This window comes from Lycium ferocissimum, chromosome 5, assembly GCF_029784015.1.
Source record: "Lycium ferocissimum isolate CSIRO_LF1 chromosome 5, AGI_CSIRO_Lferr_CH_V1, whole genome shotgun sequence".
Classification (NCBI taxonomy): domain Eukaryota; kingdom Viridiplantae; phylum Streptophyta; class Magnoliopsida; order Solanales; family Solanaceae; genus Lycium; species Lycium ferocissimum.
The window spans coordinates 4,876,365-4,897,267 of record NC_081346.1 but is presented as its reverse complement, the minus strand read 5'-3'; the positions used below and the strand labels follow the sequence as shown (position 1 = coordinate 4,897,267).

Here is a 20,903-nt window from a genome sequence, read left to right as displayed (position 1 = left end):
AAAATTATCATTCGATTGTCCACATTGGTCATTAACAAGAATTTATCCTTTATTCTTTATATAAAATTGTTATTCAAAAATTTATTTTAATAATATTAATATTACTTTACGGAAGTCTATAATACATGACATGGCATACACGTGCAATGCACGTGTCGAAAAACTAGTTTAATCATAAGACTCGCAAGTTAAAGTTAAAATCATATCATTAAGTGTTAAAGGTTAATATGGAAGACACATTCTGCACCCATGTGTTAACCATGTAACATAAATTTCTGTCAATGACTATAAGCCACTAGAAAACGCAAAAGCAAGAAAAAAGTGGGGTGGTGCTGAGGCGGGCAAAGCATACAACATTCTGACAAGCATTAAACATATGAACTTTTAAGAATGTTGCTGTTTTTCAAGTTGCAATGACAAAGAAGCTATAAGCCAACTCGACAATGTGAAGCCAAGATTTGATTCAGGATACAATTGGGGAACATAGCAAAAGAAGTTTGAATACATTATGCAAAACAATCACATACATGGATTTTATTAAAAGGATTACACTATTGAACGGAAATGCATAGTATGTGAGAGGTTAAATAGGACTTTGAGCAGTCAACCAGGTCTGTGCAGCGAGAAGCTGGCAAACTATCTGCACTAGTATGGAATCCCAAAAATTAAGCAGTCAACTCATCTTCGGGTCAATTCTGCCCCCTTGCTGGCTTCGTCTATTCCTTGCAAACAACAGAAATTTCTTAACAATTCCATAACAATGTCTTCTAGGCAAAAGTTGAGTCTTGCAAACAAGAAAGACCACATATGAAAATGTGCTTGTGGCCCCCAGTAAGACCAATTGTAAGCTTCCTCGGTCATACTTGTAAGTTTACTCTAGTAAAGCTTAAATCTTGATAACCACAGAACATGAGATTCGAGTTGCAGCAAAAAAGTAGTTATGATACATATACATATCTACAAAATGTTAAAAGTGAACTAAGTTGACCCTTCCTGAAGTTCGGGGAGGGTGCTTTCACTAAACTGAAGAAAAGAACCACCTAAAGCCAACACACGTCATATACATAATCAGAAAAAATAGGGAAGGACAAACTTTGAGCAAAGGATAAGTTTTACCAGCTTAGCTCTTCTTGGGGAAGATTGCGACTATACAAAGGAAACTCAAAAAGGAGTATGGCTTTGAACCATTGAGGAATACACCCATACACTCCGGGGGGCAGCAGAATAAGAGGGCTGAAACAATTATTAAATCAATTTTACCATTTTATATTGAAATCAGAGGAAATAGTAGAGAAAACTATAAACCAACCTAGTTTTTCTCTTATAAGATCTATATGCAGCGACATTTCCAAACTTCTTGTCTGCTGATGCCTGTTTAATTAGATCAAGTAACAGCATAAGATCATGTTTAGAGGCAAATGAAGTAAGACAAAGCAATGATTGTACCTCAAGCAAGGGTATGCCACTAACAAAAAGGAGCAGCAAGGTTACGAATACTGGTCCAAATACAACAAGCCACTCAGCACCCTCTAGTACCGGTGTGGAAGCCAGGAAAATTCCCCACCAAAGAAAAATCTGAAGAGCAATATAAAATGTTTAGCTAGTCTACTTAAAGATGAAACTGGAAAAATCTGAAAACTGAAACCAAGAAAAGAAGATTATAACGCTTGTAACTTGACACGGTTTTCATACTTCTCATTTGGAGGGTAACTTGTGGTCTTATACGTTGAATTAGAAAAACATTATGTTCATAGACTTATTGAAAAGTCAAGCAAGAAAATTAAATTCACCAAGATGCTTTGGAACCACTTCCAGCAAATTCTCTCCGTTTTGGCACTCTTTCTGTCCACTTAATCTTACTGCTTTCTCGATTTTTTTCTTATTATGATCTTCATCTCTCCTTTTCCCTTTACCTATCCACCATGTACAGGTTCCAAGTTCCAAACATGAGTTAACTAAGCCACCATACAGTAGCATAGGTTCAACAAAACATGCCTAACTCAAGGTTACTCTTTACTAAAAATATGTCATCCATTCAACACTAGCTATGAACTCAAATTACTCTCGCAGACCTATTTTTATAGTCCTACTTTGGTTAGGTGCAGATTAAGAGAAAACCTAAACTTGCATGGTACTTTAAAGCAGTGGCGGAGCCAGGATTTCCACCGAGGGGGTTCAAAATATAAAAAAGTAAACATACGAAGAAGCCTAAGGGGGTTCAACATCTACTATATATACATAAAAAATAATTTTAACCTTGTAGCTGAGGGGGTTCGGATGAACACCCTCGGCATAGTGTGGCTCCGCCACTGTTCTAAAGAGAGGAGAATCATATAGTATAGCAAAAAGATAGTTCATACAAAGAGTGGGTCGCATATAACTTGTGAAGTCATCTAAAATTTTAAAAATAGAGTAGCAAAGGGTAAAGGTTCCAATAGAGGAAAGTTGACACTTTAGAAATAGCCAAAAACAGTTATCTTTGTGGGCTGAATAGAGTTTCTTGCAAGAAGATAACTTAGTTAAAACCTTCTATATGCCACAACAATGTTTGTGCATACAATATTTGTTCTCTTGAAACAAACAAGTCATCTTTAGTTCCATTAGGTTGAGCCTCATGAACATCAATACTCACAATGACTTACTATACACTCCAACACCATAGAAGAGACAATTCAAAGGACTAACCTCACCAAAATAGTTTGGATGACGTGAATATTTCCAAAGCCCAACAGTGCACCACCTTCCTCTGTTTTCTGGGGAGTTTTTGAATGCCAACTTCTGTTGGTCGGCTGTAATTTCAATTACTATTCCAATTGACCACATAATCCAACCAATGACGTCTGGAGCCTGAAGAGGAGGCTGCTTATCGCTTGCATTAACAACTGTCACTGGCAAACTAACAGCCCATACCCAGATTGCCTGCAATAGAAAATGAGTTGTCATTTAGAAAAAGCAATAATGTCTCATTCTGTTGTTGCCTGCAAAAATAAATCCCCCCTGCATCCCAATTTATGTGGCGGTGTGTTTGGCTGTGCATGGAGTTTAAGAAAGAAAGAGAGACTTTTGAAATTTGTGGTCTAAAACAAGCCATAGACATTTGTGTGGCTATAAATAATGTTTAAAGTTAAATTATTTCTAAATAAGAAAGTATGACATTCTTTTGGGCACATACTAAATATGAAAATATGCCACATAAATTGGGATGGAAGGAGTAGGTTGTATTCACAAAAGCCAGAATATAAAGCAAAATCAGTTCTGCTTTGAGAGCGTAAAACCAATAAAAAGCCAAACAACAGGTGGCTGGATAAAAGGAAAAAAAAACCTGAAGTATCCAAAATATTGCCAGTCTTGCAAGATTGTCGCGTTTGTCATCAAAACGTCTGTCTTCCCCCCACTGTAATATCCTGATAAGAACAAAAAATCAAAAAGACAAAGCCAATGTAAGTATAATTGCTGCAATATCTGTTTATTGTCTATTACTTTGGCATGTATAGAAAAACCATGCAAACCAATATAGTTTATGATTCTACAACTAAGATAAGATGAATGTAGATTATCTTAACCACAGGAACAATGAGGAAATAATAATCTCAACCAAACATTGGTGAAGTTACTTCAGAATGGGCCCCTACTTATTGGAAAGGAAAACATAGCTTTTAAGCTATAGAGCTAGTGAATTAGGACCTTTCTTTAATGAAAAACTACAAAAAAAGTTTCATTTGTCTTTTAGTTTCATAGGTACCACATAGGCGATTCATGAATGTGAAAAGATGCTTAAAAGTAATAAAAGTAAGATGATGTAGCTTTTTAGATCTCAAAATAGTGATGCAAGTTCAGACAGGACAGATATAGATTGGCTGTATTGTACTAGTAGCCGAGGGAACATATTGGAATGTAGTAATATTAGGACTACTTATCATACTGCTCTTTACGATACTCATTCGCACAAATGAATCAGACAATTGCAACACCAAAGCTGGAACTGTTATACACAAGTCACGACATTGAAAGGATAATAAGATCTCATAGAGGAATTTATAATTCTCGGGCATTGTGAGCAACACAGGGAGAAAGGACCAGGAATGAAAGGACCAAATTATAGCTTTTTATGTCTTTGCAAATGATATTAATAAGTAGGCGGAATAAGAAAAAAGATAAAGACAAGTTTACTAGTAGAGTTGATACTGCTCTTACCTCATTAATAGAAATATCCCCAATCGAAGACCCCATGTCACTACAAACAGAGACAAAACCACCTGAAAGACAGAACGACCAAACAGAATAAGATGTTGTGGAACACTTCCCTGAGCACCTCCAACTGCATAGTCGAGCAAAATGAAGTTTTTAAGACACATGACACCACCCGCAAGGGTGGCTCAGTTGGTTGAGCATGGGGCTTTCATAATGGAGGTCTCAGGTTCGAAACCCCACGCCACAACGGCGGGGGGATTTGCCTTACGGGTCGAGCTCCGCACGGGTCTTGCCTAGTGCGGGTTATCTCTCCTGTGTGGTTTGCGAGCTATTGCACAAGAGCTGGGTTTACCCTGTGCGCACCCGAAGGGTAGCGGCTGCGGGTTCCCATGTCATATTAAAAAAAAAAAAAAAAAAAAAAAAAAGCACATGACACCAATATTTGCAAAGATAAAAACAAATAGCTTAATTACTAAATTTCCTGGTAGAATACTGGAATTCTAAAGCTAATACTGTCCATTTCAAAGCTCCTGGTAACTGACTAACTGTACATGGGGCACAGGAGAGAGGAAACGAGTTCAGGGTGGAGACTAGGGGAGGGAATGTAACTATTGCCAAATCCCGGCTGGGAATAACAAACACTTTCTGAAGTAACTTTAACAAAAATAACCGAACTGTTAAAAAAGAGCCAAATCTCTAACTGATGTAAAATCTTACCTGTCGAAAGTACCATGAACCCTTTAGTACCAAGGTCAAAATAGCAAGTACAATGAAGTTTGTACTTCCTGTATGGAAACAATTGACAGAAAACTAGTAAAGAAGTATCCCCCAAAATTGGCAGAATATAAGCATAAAATAAATTTTAAGCAAAGAGATTCGTGATCATAATAAAGAGGCTCCAATCGTGATAACCTTGTCATCAATCTAAGGCCAATATAGAATGTTCCTCAGTTTAAAGAGGCAACTTGTTAGTATAAATCCACCATGGAGATAATAGAAAAATCTAGTGTGGAATAGTCCAAATCATTGGTAACAATGCATCAGCAAGCTAATGTGTTTACTTAACTAACTTAAAACTTTAAAGCTAGATATATGTACCAGAAAGCAGCACTAGAATGTCACATTAAGCAAGAATAGGCAGTTTGTTAATTAAGCAGGAAAGGCTTATAAAAAGGTAAAACAACAAAGAGAATATACAAGAAACTGGTCATTGGTGGAGAGTTATAGTAGCATCTTTGAAAGTTTGTGTTATAGATGCAACCAGAGAGCCTAACCCAAAAGACTAGCCTATTAGGTGAGAGAGCCAGCCTATAGCCCACTGCTAATACTTCAACGACCTCGTTGGTCATGACTGACACCAATTCTTTGATTCAAGCCGCCACTCCTGATACTCATTGAGCCATATGGTCCCATATCTCTTTCTTGTTTTCTTTTTGGGCCCAGTTGATCATAGCTGACACCCTTCTTGGATCCAGGCCACCACTCTGAGTCGCTGCCTCAAGCATTGATCAACCAATTGTTACAGACTGAACAGATAGCCCCACCCAAAAGACTAGTTATTAGCTTGGAGAACCCATTCAACCTATAAACTCACTCTTTGTAATGGATGAAGGACAAATGGTTCACAACAGCTAGAAGCACACCATCTAAATGGATGGATCGACATCTACAAGAAGGAGTAACAAATCATGACACTCTACTTTTTTGTTCCAGTGATTAAACAGAGGTCACAATAAACAAGAAAGTGATAGCCTTTTAACAATGTGGTTCACTGCTAAACGAGCTCTTATTACTCTAAATATCAAAAGAATAGACCCATCCCACACCTCCCATCAACCAAAACAAAGGAGAAAAAGCAAGAAGCACAAAGCAAAATAATACCAGAAAATCTAAGTACCTCTTGCTGAATTTCAAAAAATCCTTTTTTTCTTTTCTTTTTTGGGTAAGGTTGAATATCAAGAAACAAAAGGATAAGCTGATGTGATGAAGCTAAATAGCTAATAATCTTACCTGCAAAGTCTGTAACTTTATCAAACTTGAGGAGTGCTGTGATAATGAAAAAAACACATTGATAACCAAACTGCAAAAAAAAAAAAAAAAAAAAGAGCCGATCATAATTCAAAGCAGCAGAGAGGCTCCGAAAGGAATATAAGAAACAAGGAAGAAAGGAAAAAGAAAGTGCTAACTAACAGTAACAATGGCAGTGAGTCCCAAGAAATGGGAGTCCATAACTGTCTCCAAAGGCAACCAACTACCTCTGCCTTTCTGAGAGTGTCTCTCTAATGATTTGTTTATTTCGTGTTGTTCAATGAAGGCAACACGTTAGACTGTCACCACCTGGGTTGGGCTTTGTAATACGTGTGGTTAACATTTCTTAACGCCTTTCGCAATGAGACCATACAATTTATAAGATCTGTTGATCGAGAGAAATGTTTTAGGCATACCTAAGTATGTACAATTACGTGTCAAATCCTAATTAATTTCATATGTTAGTCAATATAGGCCTGCGATAAATAAAACGGCAACAAATAATCCTAAGCTATCACATACAAATAAAAGAAAGAGTAGGGAAATACTTACATATATTTATATCCATGAATACAAACTTGAAAGCGAGTCCATCATTTCAGTTCATTTTTTTGCTCGGATTGACCTCTTTTGGGGTGGTCTTTAATTTTTTGTGCCTCTAATTGTTGGTCTTTAATTTTTGCTCTTCGCTTAAAAAGGTGCCAAAAAATATTCGAGGTTTTGGGTTTGAACCCCCGCAGAGTCAAAAAAAAAAATGGCTTTAAGGCATACTAAAAGCAAGCGCCGGCAAGAAGAGAACAAAATGCAAGTCTCCTATGGATACTTTTAAGGCGTATAAAAGTTTGCGCTTTACAAAGAAAGTTTGTCGTATAAGATAGGTTGTATAACTTCAAAAGATAAATAGGCATAGGTTCATAGAAACCTATGCCTTGCAAGATTATTATTATTTTCGACTTTGTTGGGTTTCGAACACAGAACCTCAGGATATTTTCAGTCACCTTTTTAAGTGAGGGACAAAAATTAAAGACCATAGAATTGAGGGCCAAAAATTAAAGACCAGTCCATATGAAGGTCAATCGTGCAAATTGCCCATTTCAGTTTATTTAAGTGGGCCTAACCCGAAAATATAACAATAGATGGCCCATCACATTCATCAAAGAAAACTATAAAGCCCAAAGATTCAGGGATTTCCAAACTGTTTCGTTCCTTTTAAGGACAGGAAATCGATTTTTGTCTCCGTGCTTCTCCATCTTCTTTGTATATATGTTGTAGCAAATTGTTGATCCGTTAATTTGATTGAAGAGTACAATTGGTGGGTTTTGTTGAACCTTATTGACAAAAAAGACAAGGTGTCTACTAATTTTTGAAGGTTAATTGTTGGAATTGGTATTAGATGGTTAGATATCAAAATTTGGTCATTTGGAGTTGATTTGGATTAATTTTGAAACAAAAATGTGCTTGGTGAAATTACTATGCAAGTTTTGTCTTGTAAAAAATTGTTCAACTTACAAAACAATTTGTATGAAAGTCCTAGTAATATTTAGGACTTACAAGGCAAATTTTTGTTCATTCATCATCAGACTTGTGAACAATTTGTTCCGATATTATAACATCATTTGTATAAAAATAATTATCCACCAAGGACATGAGCCAAAGAAATTCTATGTCGATTTATCTGACTTCTAGCGATTCTCGAGGATTTGCGACCAAGTTTTGACCCTAAACTATTTATGCCAAATTTATCTAGTTGAGGATCAAAACTTAAATACTTGCACGAAAGTATTCTATTTGTGCAAATCGCATGTTTCGTTCCTCCCAAACTGGCCTTCATTAAAATAGTGAACTGACGTCAACGAGTCGAATCAGATAAAATTTAGGCAAACATAAAACTCAAACCTCTTCCTTCAAATTGTTCAGACGGTTCAAATCCAAAAAGTGAAATGATTGGAGTTTTACCATGAAGCTTCCAAGTGAAATCCACATCAAATGAGAAAGAAAATAACAAAGAGTTGGAGAAAATACTTCTCTTTTTTCCTCTCTTTTTTACTAAATACTCCAATATTCGAGCGAGCCCAAATCTAGTGTGGCTCTCTCAAGTAATCATGAAAGTTAGGATTTGATGTTTATGAATTTATACTTCAAATTATTTATATCTAAATTAAAACAAAATGTATATGTTTGATGAATTTTTAATACAAACACTGGATTTTGACTAAAGTAGTTGAATTCAACCTCGTGATCAAATCGCTAGATCCGCCCCTACAAGTAATGATAAAAACTTGCCAGCAGCCATACCTAATTCTTTCCCCGTACCCTTTATGGAATAGGATGTCCTTTCTCAGCTAAATGTTATCTTCATAATATGCTTGTACCAATTCCACTATTTGCATAAACTAATTAAAATGAAGTATACAAAATCTAGAGTTGTTTATTCTCAGCATAAACAAAGTCATGTTAGTTAAGAATCCATTACTATATTTAGATTTGTTTATTAACGAATCTGTGTAACTTCAAAAAGAGGAGAGAAAAATATAGATGTAATAGGTCAGAGTATCCTAAACGTATAAGTATAACCATGATAGTGAATTCACAACTTGAGCCACTTCAACAAAAATAGTATCATCCCACCGGAAGTTTAAAAGCTTTCCGGCTTTTCTGAATATTTTATTTTGTTATAATAACGAGACTTATGATTTTTATGTGAAACAAGTTGTCTTTGGTGAATTATTTATTTATTTTTTCTGTTCTAGTTTATGTGATACAATTTTCGTTTTAGTCCGTTCTAAAATGAATGACACAATTCTAAACATGAAATAATTAATTTTTCCACTTTCTTCCATTTTATCCTGTATAAGAATATTATAATTACATAAATATTATGGCATATTTAAGATCACAAATTTCAAAAATTATTATTTAAAAGCATAAATGTGTTTTTATCATTATTTTTTTCATACAAATTAGATTAGGGGAATACTACTATATAATTTAGCGGTCATTTATGAAATTTACCGTGGAAAGAAAGCAAGCAAAAGAGGGAAGTCAAAAGGTAAAGGTCACTAATGTCAGAAAATGTACCAAAAAAAAAAAAAAAAGAACCAAACAACTTCCTTTCTCTTTAGTCTTTACTTATCAATCTGCTTTAAAGCACTCGTCACTTTCAAGTCCTAACTTTACTCCTCAATTTTCTAAACCTTTCAAAGACTCTTTGGCGGTCTCTATTAGTGCTCATTGCACTGTGAGACAACTTAAAGCTAACAAAGTAGTACTTTACAAGAATCCGAGGACCACTCTGCAAAATCCAGCGAATTTTAGTACTTCCAGCAGAAGAGTACTAGAGCAGTATCACTTTTGATAATTTACTGCTTTTGGTGACTTCACCGCATTATATATTGATAGTAGTAATATTTTGTCTAATGCACATTTTGGGATGCAAGGTGGAAGATAGTGTAGGATTTCGGGTCAAAAGTACTCTTAAACTATTTGAAATAGTTCACTTTTATCTTTCTTAAATTTTGGTATTCCCTCGTCCCATAATAAATATCATCTTAGCAGATATAATTACTGTTATTTGAAATAGTTCATTTTTATCTTTCTTATATCTGCCCCGTTTACTTTTGGAACAGCATTTATCCCTACTACTACAGTACTACTAACAGCCATACAAGTTGTGATACCTATTTAATACAATTTAATTGATAGCGCTGTCCAACATTGAGAAAAGCAACCCTCCCTCCATCGATGGTGTTCTTTCTACATTGTTAACAGCCCTAATCCATATGTTCAGACCCATTGTAAAAGAAAATCCTCTCTCCTGTTGATTTTTTGCGACTATATCTGAAGGATATGTATACTTAAATTTGTAACTTAGTTTTTCTTCTTTTTTTTCCAGAATTCTCGTGGCGATAATCAGCTGTGAAAATATACCCGTAGACTGGAGAACACAAGCCTACTTTGTAGTTTGTACAGCTAAATGGATTTGATTAATGGATATTTATGTTGTCGGAGGGAAAACTAGTAGATGTCAACGGACCAATATAGACTATAGAGTAAAAAAAACAAAATTCACGGGGTGTTAAGAATGGGGCCTCCAAGATTTTTCATGCTTTACAGTGAAGACATCTTTTAGGTCAAACAAATAGAGGACAGCTTTTTTTCTTATCACATGATCATGATTTCTAGGAAGTATCTGTTTTCCCACTCAAGGAAGTGTAAACATGACGCCGGAATAGATATTAGTATGCTGTTATTTCACCGGCCATTGTTGACCTTCTGATTCTTGATTTCTGGACCCCCATAAAGAATTATTCTTTCAGTTTCCATTTAGCTGACGGTGTTTAATAAAAATTTAAAAAAAATAATCAGTTTTTCAAAACTTGTGGTCTTAAATACATTATAAACTTTATATGACAATTAAGTTTTTTAAACGTATGATGCTAAACATGTGATAAGATTTGTGAAACTATACAATCTTCTTATTAAAGTGGAAGTGTAAAATTAATTATTCTTAAACTACTAAGAGAATATGTACTGCTTTCAAACCATTTTTTGAAAATAATTTTCTTGAGCCAAGGATCTATCGAAACAATCTCTCTATCCCATAAAAATAGGGATAAGGTCTGCATACACTCTACCCGCTTGAGACTATACTTATGAGAATATACTGAGCATGTTATTGTTGTTATTATAAACTACTAAGAAAATAGTGTCACACGAACGGAAACAAAAATATATAAACATTATAGGACGTGTTTGGACTTGATTGATGGTACACAGATTCATCAATTATTCAATATCCATGTTGGAACCTTGATTAATTTATATTTACTCCGCGTAAAGATTAGTAGAGGAATAAAGCTGGTTCCACCTCAACCTCCACCTTGCAGCAATTACAGATTTTAACGTGCAAGTGTGGTTACCTGTCGTTTGGAAACAAGTCTAATTACTCTGAAGTGCCACACTTTTTCTCATGAATATGACTTTTTAATTTCACTTTATTCAAATTTAAGCACACCATTTTCGATCCAATTCACTTAACTATATCAGTATAATATGATAGGGACTATGGTTTGCAGGTAAAAGAATTTGCTTAGTTAAAGGAAGATACAGTTATGTATATGTAGAATAGGCCTAAATTCATATGCAAGTCCGAAGCTAAAATAGTTTAATCTTCAATAAAATTAGAAAAATTAGATAGTGGGCATTTTCAAATAAATTTCTTATGCCCTCAATTAAAGTTTGATTAAGATTTAAATCCAACTCTCCATTTACTTAAGTTGTGAATGCCTTTTTGACCACTTGTTAACTGTTCCTTTCGGACCTAAGCGCTCTTGTAAAATGGCAAAACAATTTGTTTCTCTTTTTTCTTTTCTTTTGATTTTCTGCTTTTGCTTGACGCTTTGTTTTTGAAAAGCCTTTCATTTTACTTTATCAATAAAATTAAAGTAAAGCCAAAAGGAAAATTTGAGAACTCAACATCTTTATTGCAACTCAGTTGATTAGTCTAGCCACGCTGCTAACAAGAAGACAAATTGATGCATCTCCACCAAACCCAAAATGATGCTAATCATTTGCACCAAACTTAATCAATAACACATTCACAAATTAAAATCAATAAATATCATACATATAAATATATATTAATTATGAGTAAATGATAAAAAAGATATAGAGCCTATTTGGATGGGCTTAAAAAAAACAGCTTATAAGCTGAAAACAGTTTCTAAGCCAAAAAAAAAAAAAAGAGTTGGAGTAGCCCAACTTATTTTTTTTTTATAAGCTGTTTCAGCTTTAAGTCGCTTTAGACAAGTTAAGTTAAAAGCAAACAGGGAGCAATTATTTTTTTGGGCTTATTTTAAGCACAAAATGACTTTAAGCTGACCAGTCAAACACTCAAAAAAGCTGAAAACAGCTTATAAGCTGTTTTCAGCAACTTATAAGCCAATCCAAACAGGCTCATAATCTTGTAGTTAAAATGCATATTTTAATATTTGTGTGGTGTAAATGTTACTGAAGTTTATGCTGAATTCTACCATGCTTTTCTCCTAAGAAAGGCAAAAAGAGACTAAAAAGGTGCATAATACATATATAATAATTATATGCTTTCTTTGCTAAAATTCATCCCCACCCATCTTTTGAGTCCGGAACCAAAATTCCCCCAAAAAAACTATTTTGAACCAAAATATCCCAACAAAAAAAAAAGTTACAAAACTACTAAATACTGCGCTAAAGCACTTAACCGTAACGGAGCCGTTAAGTGCTTTAGAGCAGTAAAATACTGCGCTATAGCAATTCCTCTCTCTCCTATAGCGCAGTATTTTACTACGCTATAGCGCTCCACTTTAAACCCGTCGGGTTCCACCACTGGTCCCTCCAGTGGCCAAAAAAAAAAAAAAACGAAAATGCCATTGGAGGCGAAACCGAGGTGGTCCCCACATCCAAACACGTCATTTTCTATTAAATTTCGTCCGTAAAAGTTTAGATTCTCGGTATATTCAAGTCAAGGAGCAAGATTCTAAGTTCGAATTTTGGGAAAAAGCGGCATACAACTCGATTAAAATAACTTGACAAAAAATCTTCGATTAAGGTTTTCTACTATAAACTTTTGTTATTATTTTGTTATATACATTATATTCTAAGCATGCTTAACATTTAACCCTTTCCATTTTCGAAAAAAAAATCATTTTTTTTTTTGTTCTTGTTCGACTGGGCAGTGGCTTTTGCCTTTGTTTTTTTTTTTTTTTTTTTTTTTTTGTTTAATTCATTATTTGTTAAATGTTTATGAATTGTTAATTTGTTAAATGTTTATGAATTGTTAATTTGTTATATGTTTATGAGTTGTTAATTTGTTAATTATTTATGAATTGTTAATGAATTATTATTTTGTTAATTGACTATTTGTTAAATATTGATTATGAATTTATTAGTTGTTAAATATTGTTTATGAATTGAAAGAAGTTGATTGGTAATGAATTATTATGTTGTTAACACTTTGTTTGGATGATTGTTATGTATTGTTTTGACATTTATCGTATTGTGTTGTATTATATAGGACCAAATCAGTGATTACATAAAATAGGACCTTTCGTCGTTACATAAAAATAAAATTAAAGTAACAATCAAAGCAAACATTGTATTTAAACTAACAACATAATATAATACAATAGGTAACAACCATCCAAACAAGTTGTAAATGATTATGAATTGTTAATCTATATAATTTTAAAAGCGTGAATATATATGTTAAATAAAAGATTATCTTAAAAGAATAGTTAAAGTTCTTCTTTTCATAAACACATAAGCTAACAAAAAAAATGTAAAGTTTATAGGAAAATATGTGGTCGACTAATATACTCTTTTAGTTTAATTTTATCGTAGTTGTGTTGGCTATTTGGTCAACTAAAAATATATCACATATTCAAAATAAAGTTCTAAACAAATATTACTGCTGAATTTCGATTCCCAAACTAATTAACTTAACAAGTCTTTGTCATCACATAATTCAAAAATAATTAACTTAAAAGTCTTTGCCATCACATATGTGTCCTTACTATCACGTATTAAATTTACTGCATATCCCATGTTAATTATTCACAAGATATAATACTACATAATTCACATATTCCGTACAAATTATTAATTAGTTAATATAATTTATCTTTCATTTCAAGAATAATGACTAATTTAGTTTGTACAGACCGGACTCTTTCATGGATCCGAATGTTCCCCCGGGCTCGATGTTCACCCCGGCCCGATGCTCACCCTCGGGTCCGATGATCACCGGGGCCTGTTCACCGGGGCCGGTGATAGATCGGTATTGTCTTTAAGAAAATCATAGGTCGGACTTATTATGGGCGGACGATAGGGATATACTGGCTCCGTCCCCGTAGGGGTCACAGAGAGCGTGGACCTCTTTTACGCGAGCACCCCCCCCCACACTCTCGCATCTTGGAGATATTGTTTCGGGGCGGCGTCTACCGCGCGTGTCCGTTGGTCGGCACAAGCATAATTAGGAGCTCATCACGGCCATGGTTGAGCGGTGGAGCGAGAGACACATACCTTCCATCTTGGCATCGCGAGGCCGCGATGACACACTTCTTCAGATGTGGAGGTCCTAACTTGGATTACGGGTAGATGGAGAGCCACTATACACCTCGGTACGCAGCCTCCTCCGGTCAAATGTGGGCGACAGAGCTGACTAGGCTCACCGACTTCGTGCCTGATGCCGAGGGCCAGATTTCGGGACAGAGTCGGGTTAAGATTAGTGCACTCTGCACTTATTTGGAGGGTTTGGATCCGGTTGAGGACGGCACCCCGCAGGACGATGTTGATCGTCGTAGCGTCGTTTGTACCGCTTATTATACCGAGGGCATCTTGTTCCCGAACTCATCGGGTGCCTTTGTCAGGGACCATGTTATTTGGTTTTCTTAGAGCATCTGGACTGTTACACCTCGGCCATTTCGTGACGTGGCGTCATGAACGGACTGACGTCGGTCGAGGTGGACACGAGACCTTCACGACTATAAGAGGACAATTGGCAGCCTTAGTGTACAGGCGATATGATTTTGGAGTCGTAGGATTTGGTGGAAACTAGATTCGTCAAAAGGAAGTAGAGTACATGTTATTTTGGGAAAGATTTCATGGTCATGGGACTAACGAATGTTGGTGAGGATTTAAGGACGAGTTATAATGTCCATTAGATCGTTAAGGAGGTGTTGCACGAGTACCAATAAGGTTCCATAAGGATTCGAGATCAAACGAAGCGACGAGAACTAAACCGGAAAAGACTGAGAATTATACGGACCGTATATTTTATACGGCCCGTATGTTTGGCGGTAGAACTCTTCCCGTGAAGGGGGAAAATTTTGGAGATTCTGGAAGGAACATACGGTCCAATATACGGACCGTATATTGTACCGTATATTCCGGGTCGGGTCCAAATTCTATTATTATATAGGCACGGTTTTCCCTTCTCTTTCTCATTTCCCACGACCCAAACACCCTCCAAACCTCTAGAAACCTCTCCCTAACACATTAATACTCATCCAAGAAGGGAAATTAAAGGATCAAACATCAAAGATTAGTAGAATCAAGGGTGTAAATGCTTCCGAAAGGTTGATAGAAGTTGAAAATCTCCTTGGTAGTCAAGTGGAGTTCTTCTCAAGTGGAGTATTTTTATCCAAGGATCATCTTTACGTAATCAAGGTGAGTATTACAATTATTTTGTGATAGTAAAATTGTCGGGTAGTTGAAGGACTCGAATTATAAATAAGTATGAAGTTGTATTCTAGTTATGATTATGGAGGATTCCGGAAATGAGTTTAGAGATTGAATAATGTTTAACTTGAGGGGAATTTGCGTATTATGATATTATGGATGTTGTTGTGTTGATTGGGAGCTGTTTAGTTATACGCGGAAAAGTGTCGAAACAAACGAAATGCTGCCCAATTTTTGTTAGCTTTAGTCGCTTTAGTTTAAACTTAAGTATGCCCTCAACAATCTAACCTTCGTACGAACCTTCTTATATGTAGAATTGTAAGTCGGAAGGAGAGCTTTTAGTCGATGCCATTAAGGAGATACAAAGGTATGTGAGGCTATCCCCTTCTTCTTTCAAAGGCATGACCCTCATATGTTAATTTTATATATGTTATCCTCTATATGTTCACTCCCAGAAACGCCAAAGGCCTATAGTTCCTAAAGAATTTTACAATGGTTCCAATTTGAAAGATTTCCAAGTTTACCATTCTAAATGGTTTCCTAACGTGACTGAGTGGGCTATAAAGCATATGGCCACTGCTCGTGTCTCAGTGAGCTATATTACATATGGCCCCCTATAAAGCATATAGGCTTGACTTATGTCTGAGCTATATTACATATGGCCGTAGGTTACGTCATGGAGCCCAGACACGATCTAATGATGATGACGTCATAATGCACTCGGAGGTTTACGACCTTATGTCACTCCGAGAGAACACCCTTTTATTTGGGCTCTCATGCATGCTACGTATGTTATATATATGCTATAGATGCATAGCCTCCTGATCAGCTGGCCTATGATGATATTATCCCGGACGCGGGCTGTGTGGATAATGGATCGGGCCGTACGTTCCACGGCAATATATGGATCGGGCTGCACGTTCCGCAGCAACACATGATATGATATGTTACGCGTATGCATGCATCGTTCCGCCTTAAGAGGCAAGCAGTTACCAGCTATCTTTTCATCTTTGTTTGTCTTTCTATTCTTCTGTTACTTTATATATATGCCTTACATACTCAGTACGTTGTTCGTACTGACATTCTTTTTCTTTTTTGATCTTTGTGCTCGTACCCGCGTGTGAACGGGAGAGACGACCCAGCCTCATAGGAGTCGGACCAGCTTGTACCAGAGCATTTCCATAGACCGGAGGTGCCGTTTGATACATATTCTTTTGTGTACATATTTGGATGCGATGGGGTCCTGTCCCATCGTCATGACCTCAGAGTTTCAGTTAGAGGCTCGTAGATACTTGTATGTGGGTAACAGTTGTCATGTGCCCTCAATGTATCTTTGTACAATATTCTTTTGCGGCCATGAATGTTGATATATGTGGCTATGTGTACATGTTTATGAAGCTTATATGAATATGGGTTAGGACGATAATGGTATGATGTACGGTGCTCGGTATCTAGCTCCGGGTACCCGTCGCGGCCCTCTAGGCGGGTCGTGACAGCCTGGGAGACTACAGCTGGAGTGGTGCTGTTTTGGCGTATCTTTACAAATGCCTGTGCCGAGCGTCTATTGGTGTTGTCAGAGATGTGTGTGAATTTTTTGCTCTTCTCTAGGTAATATTTTAAGTGTGTCTTCCTTTTAATGTAGACAAACCTTCAAATGACGACTTAAAAATCGTATTTTCTAATATCGCTTACAAGCATGGGCATGGGAGAGGATGCTTTCTTTTCGGCCGTACCTAGGCATTACCTCGAGATTGACATGCCTTATGCGAGGAGGTGGACGGTGAGTTTTGACCGGACGTGGATACGCGCCACGCATTCTTTCATTCCGGACTGACTTGATCACATGACGTACGATTTACGCGGTAAAACTATTTAAATTTACATTAATAATTTAATTAAACGTGTTTTTCTACTTGGTGATCATTGATTTGTATTTATATGTTATGCGGCTATTTATATATATGGACGCCGTATGCCGCTATATTAGATGGTTTTGCCGCCTTACGTAGGGGCGAGTCGGGGGTTTGGAGGTCGCGGTGTCCATTGATACACGTGGACATCGTAGAGGATCACATGCCCGAGCGTGTCTTACGACAGTTTGGGCATACACAGAGTATACCCCCTGATGTCCGTCATGAACTCCGACACTACCAGCGGGACGATCGGGCTGTCGTTGATGATGATTTTCTGGCTTTCATGGATGTCCAGCTCCACCGTTGGGCACTTTAGCGGTGGTCGGCCATTTGACTCCCATTGAGCATTACATGCGTTGGTATTATGAGATCACACGCCGATTGATCGGCAACCCAGCTTTGCGTCCCCCTAGGGATGTAGGATACTCAGCACTCGCGGGGCAATACGAGGCATTGGTAAGTTTATCGTATTTATATTTATTTAATTGCATTAATTGTTTCGTTTTAAAAAATAACTTTTTTTTTTTTCTGTTGAACACAAATGCGGTGATGGATGGCCGACAACGTTTACGCATCTTGGGGTTAGAGCATATGCCTTACCCACAGGCTTGCGGGGGCTTGCGACGAGATGGTACGAATATCGAGGATGGTATCCGACAGGTGCGAGATTAAGCGCGAGGAGGAGCCTTTTTTCCGAGGTCGAGTATCGAGCGCCGCCGGGTGAGGAGGACCGGGTGCTCCCGGAGGAGAGAGGCCATGCGACGAGGATGCCGTGCCGGCCGGGGACGCCGCGCGCGTAGGCCGCGGTGCTTCGCCGCTAGAGGACACGGTGGTGAGGACACCATACGGTAGATGAGGCCGATGAGGCCGATCCCATTCCGAGGGCGTTCACGGTCTAGTCCATCCGCCCGCTCTAGGGCGGTGGCGCCTCCCAGGGACTCGCCTACGTTTACGCCGGCACCACCTTACTTGCGAGATACCGGGTCGTCATCACGGCCCGAGCGAATGCATACATGAAGGAGCGTGATAACGTTGATTGGGCGGCATTACGCGCTTCATTAGCCGATGAGCGGCTTTGCGAGGAATTTAGAGGAACCGTGATTCTTGACTTCGATGAGTTTTTGATCCCGGTTAATATTTAAAATACTTATTTGTTCATTTAAATTATTTATTTTAAATATATATATATATATGTTACTCATTATTTAGTACTATTTTATATTTTAGGATTCGGGCGCCACGGTCCACCGAGCCACCCACTCAGCGTTTTCTCATGGGTCTGCGAGCCAGTGTCTTCCCATATGACTACCGGAGCCACAAGCTTTTTATTAAAATTTGTTTTATTCAATATAAGGTCAATATTTAATATATATATATATATATATATATATATATATATATATATATATATTAAAGAACTTATTTTAAATATGTATGTTACTTATTATTTCATTTTTTTGATATTTTAGGATTCGGTGCCGGTGGGTCTCACAGAGCGACCCGTTCAGAGCATTCTCGTCGACTGTACCGCCGAGGCAGTAGGTGTCTTCTCATGAGACTACCGAGGCGCATGTAAATTTTTTACTTAAAACTAATTTTATTCAATATAAGGTAAATATTTATTTAATTTTTATAACCCTTACTTGGACTTCAAACAGCATCTCGTCCAGGAGACTACCTCATATTCACCACCACACCCATCTCAGGACCCTACAGACCCATCTCAGGAGCCTACTCAGGCGCCCGGTTGGACACCAGTTTGATTAAATAAATAACGTTAATGTATTCAATATAAATAAGAAATGGTACTAATTATTATATACTTTTCAGGTTCATCCTTCGGCGCCTGAGGTGGCGACTCCCGACGAGGAAGAGGTCGAGTTTCCAGACTTAGCTCAGCCTACGGTTCTGAGCGTGCTAGCGGGACTAGGTTCCAAGAAGAAGCATGTTCTAGTAAAGGGCACAAGGGCTAGGGGAAGAGGAGATGATCATGACTTGGAGCGCCCGGTTATTAAGAGGAAAAAAGGCGATGGAGACAATGGTGAGGGCGGTGGGGATAGTATGGTAGTATGAGCCTTAGGCCTAGGGATAGTCTCTGACATACTACATGGGGGACCCATCCTCGATAGTGTATATACATTAGTGTTGTACAATTTATCGTAAATATTATATATTTTTTGCATATTTATACATATTATCTTAGTCTTTATTATTGTTTATAGTTTCACATCCTAAATTGATAATAAAAAAAAACGTAACACATTCGAAATAAAGTTAAGCATTAATTTAAAAATAAGACGAAACCCTAAAAGACAAATAACGTAAAGCTAATGATTACAAGTCTTCAAACAAAAAAGGACTTCGAAAGACTTTTCAATCACTAAAATGACAATCCAAAGTATTGCGTATTCTTGATGTATTGAGCCTATTTTATTAATTGTACAAATATGAGTAGGGTTCTATATAAAATATTGAAGTTCCAGAGTCTCAAAGCATGATTAATATACGGCTAAACTACGTAAAAAGGAGTGAAAATGTATAAGAGGCTGGTTTTGAAAAATGGCGGACCGCTATAGCACAGTAAAATAATGCGCTATAGATGATAGACAAATTTCTATAGCGCAATATTTTAATGCGCTAAAGCACTTAACGGCTCCGTTACGGTTAAGTGCTTTAGCGCAGTAAAATACTGCACTAAAAATAGTTTTGTAACATTTTTTTTGTTGGAATATTTTGATTTAAAATAATTTTTTTGGGGCATTTTGGTTCCGGACTCCCTATCTTTTTCATATTCCTTCCCCCCTAAACCCCAATTCATTTTCTGGTTCACCTTTTTCCTCGAAAAACACACTAGCAAATGAAAAGGAAAAGAGATGTGAATTGGCATCTAGCACAGTAAGCATGAATACAAATTAATTGTCATTCCAAAACTTTTTGTATTGAGGTAAAGATTAGCAAAGTGTCGGATAAGATAGAATCTTAACAACAAAACAAATGAATTAAGTTATCTACTTCCATATTATACGATTGTGAAAAGTGCTTATTTTCATAAATTGATATTTTAAATGGAAAAGGTACAAAAATATTTTTAATGTATTAGAAATTGTTTAAATTTTCTTCCTTCTATCTATTGGACCCTAATTATCCTTAACTTTATTTTTAGGGTTTAAAATGTCCAACCTTTTACTAACAAAATTATGAGATGACATATGTGAGATTTTAGTTAAATAAGTAGTACTGATTTTATTTATTTGGTAATTGTTGGAGCTGAACTTCTAAGAATCCACCATTATTAAATGATGAAGAAATTGAGTTGAAATTAAATCTAGAATCGATTGAAGCTTGCTTGTACTAATTTTAGACAAAGATGTAGTTTCAAACGAAGAAGACTTCATCGTCTTTTTTAATTAAAGTCCTATATATCTCATCTCATAATTTTATTAAAAAAATATTCTCAATCTAAAAATTATTGTTAAAAACAATTAAATTCAATAAAAGTAAGATAAATTTAACTATTTTCAATCACATCAAGTTACATTTTTGACCCCTTTTTTG

At 36.6% G+C, this 20,903-nt stretch overlaps 1 protein-coding gene across 1 annotated transcript; it reads right to left on the bottom strand.

Moving 5' to 3' along the window:
- Positions 1-408: 408 nt before the first annotated feature.
- LOC132055568 (uncharacterized) lies at positions 409-6,482 on the bottom strand. The gene is made up of 10 exons (XM_059447457.1): positions 6,382-6,482; positions 6,202-6,271; positions 4,909-4,976; positions 4,195-4,256; positions 3,323-3,404; positions 2,686-2,919; positions 1,447-1,575; positions 1,310-1,371; positions 1,117-1,233; positions 409-716 (listed from the first exon to the last, which is right to left on the bottom strand). Coding segments are annotated over exons 1-10 (864 nt in total). The 5' UTR covers positions 6,421-6,482; the 3' UTR covers positions 409-715.
- Between the last annotated feature and the right edge of the window lie 14,421 nt (positions 6,483-20,903).

Excerpts from the sequence above, each read along its gene's own strand:
- LOC132055568 (XM_059447457.1), bottom strand. The coding sequence starts at position 6,420 with ATGGACTCCCATTTCTTGGGACTCACTGCCATTGTTACT. Across the intron at positions 6,272-6,381 it reads GACTCACTGCCATTGTTACT|TTTGGTTATCAATGTGTTTT; the intron begins GTTAGTTAGCAC and ends TTTTTTTTGCAG. Across the intron at positions 2,920-3,322 it reads CAATATTTTGGATACTTCAG|GCAATCTGGGTATGGGCTGT; the intron begins GTTTTTTTTTCC and ends TTTCTATTGCAG.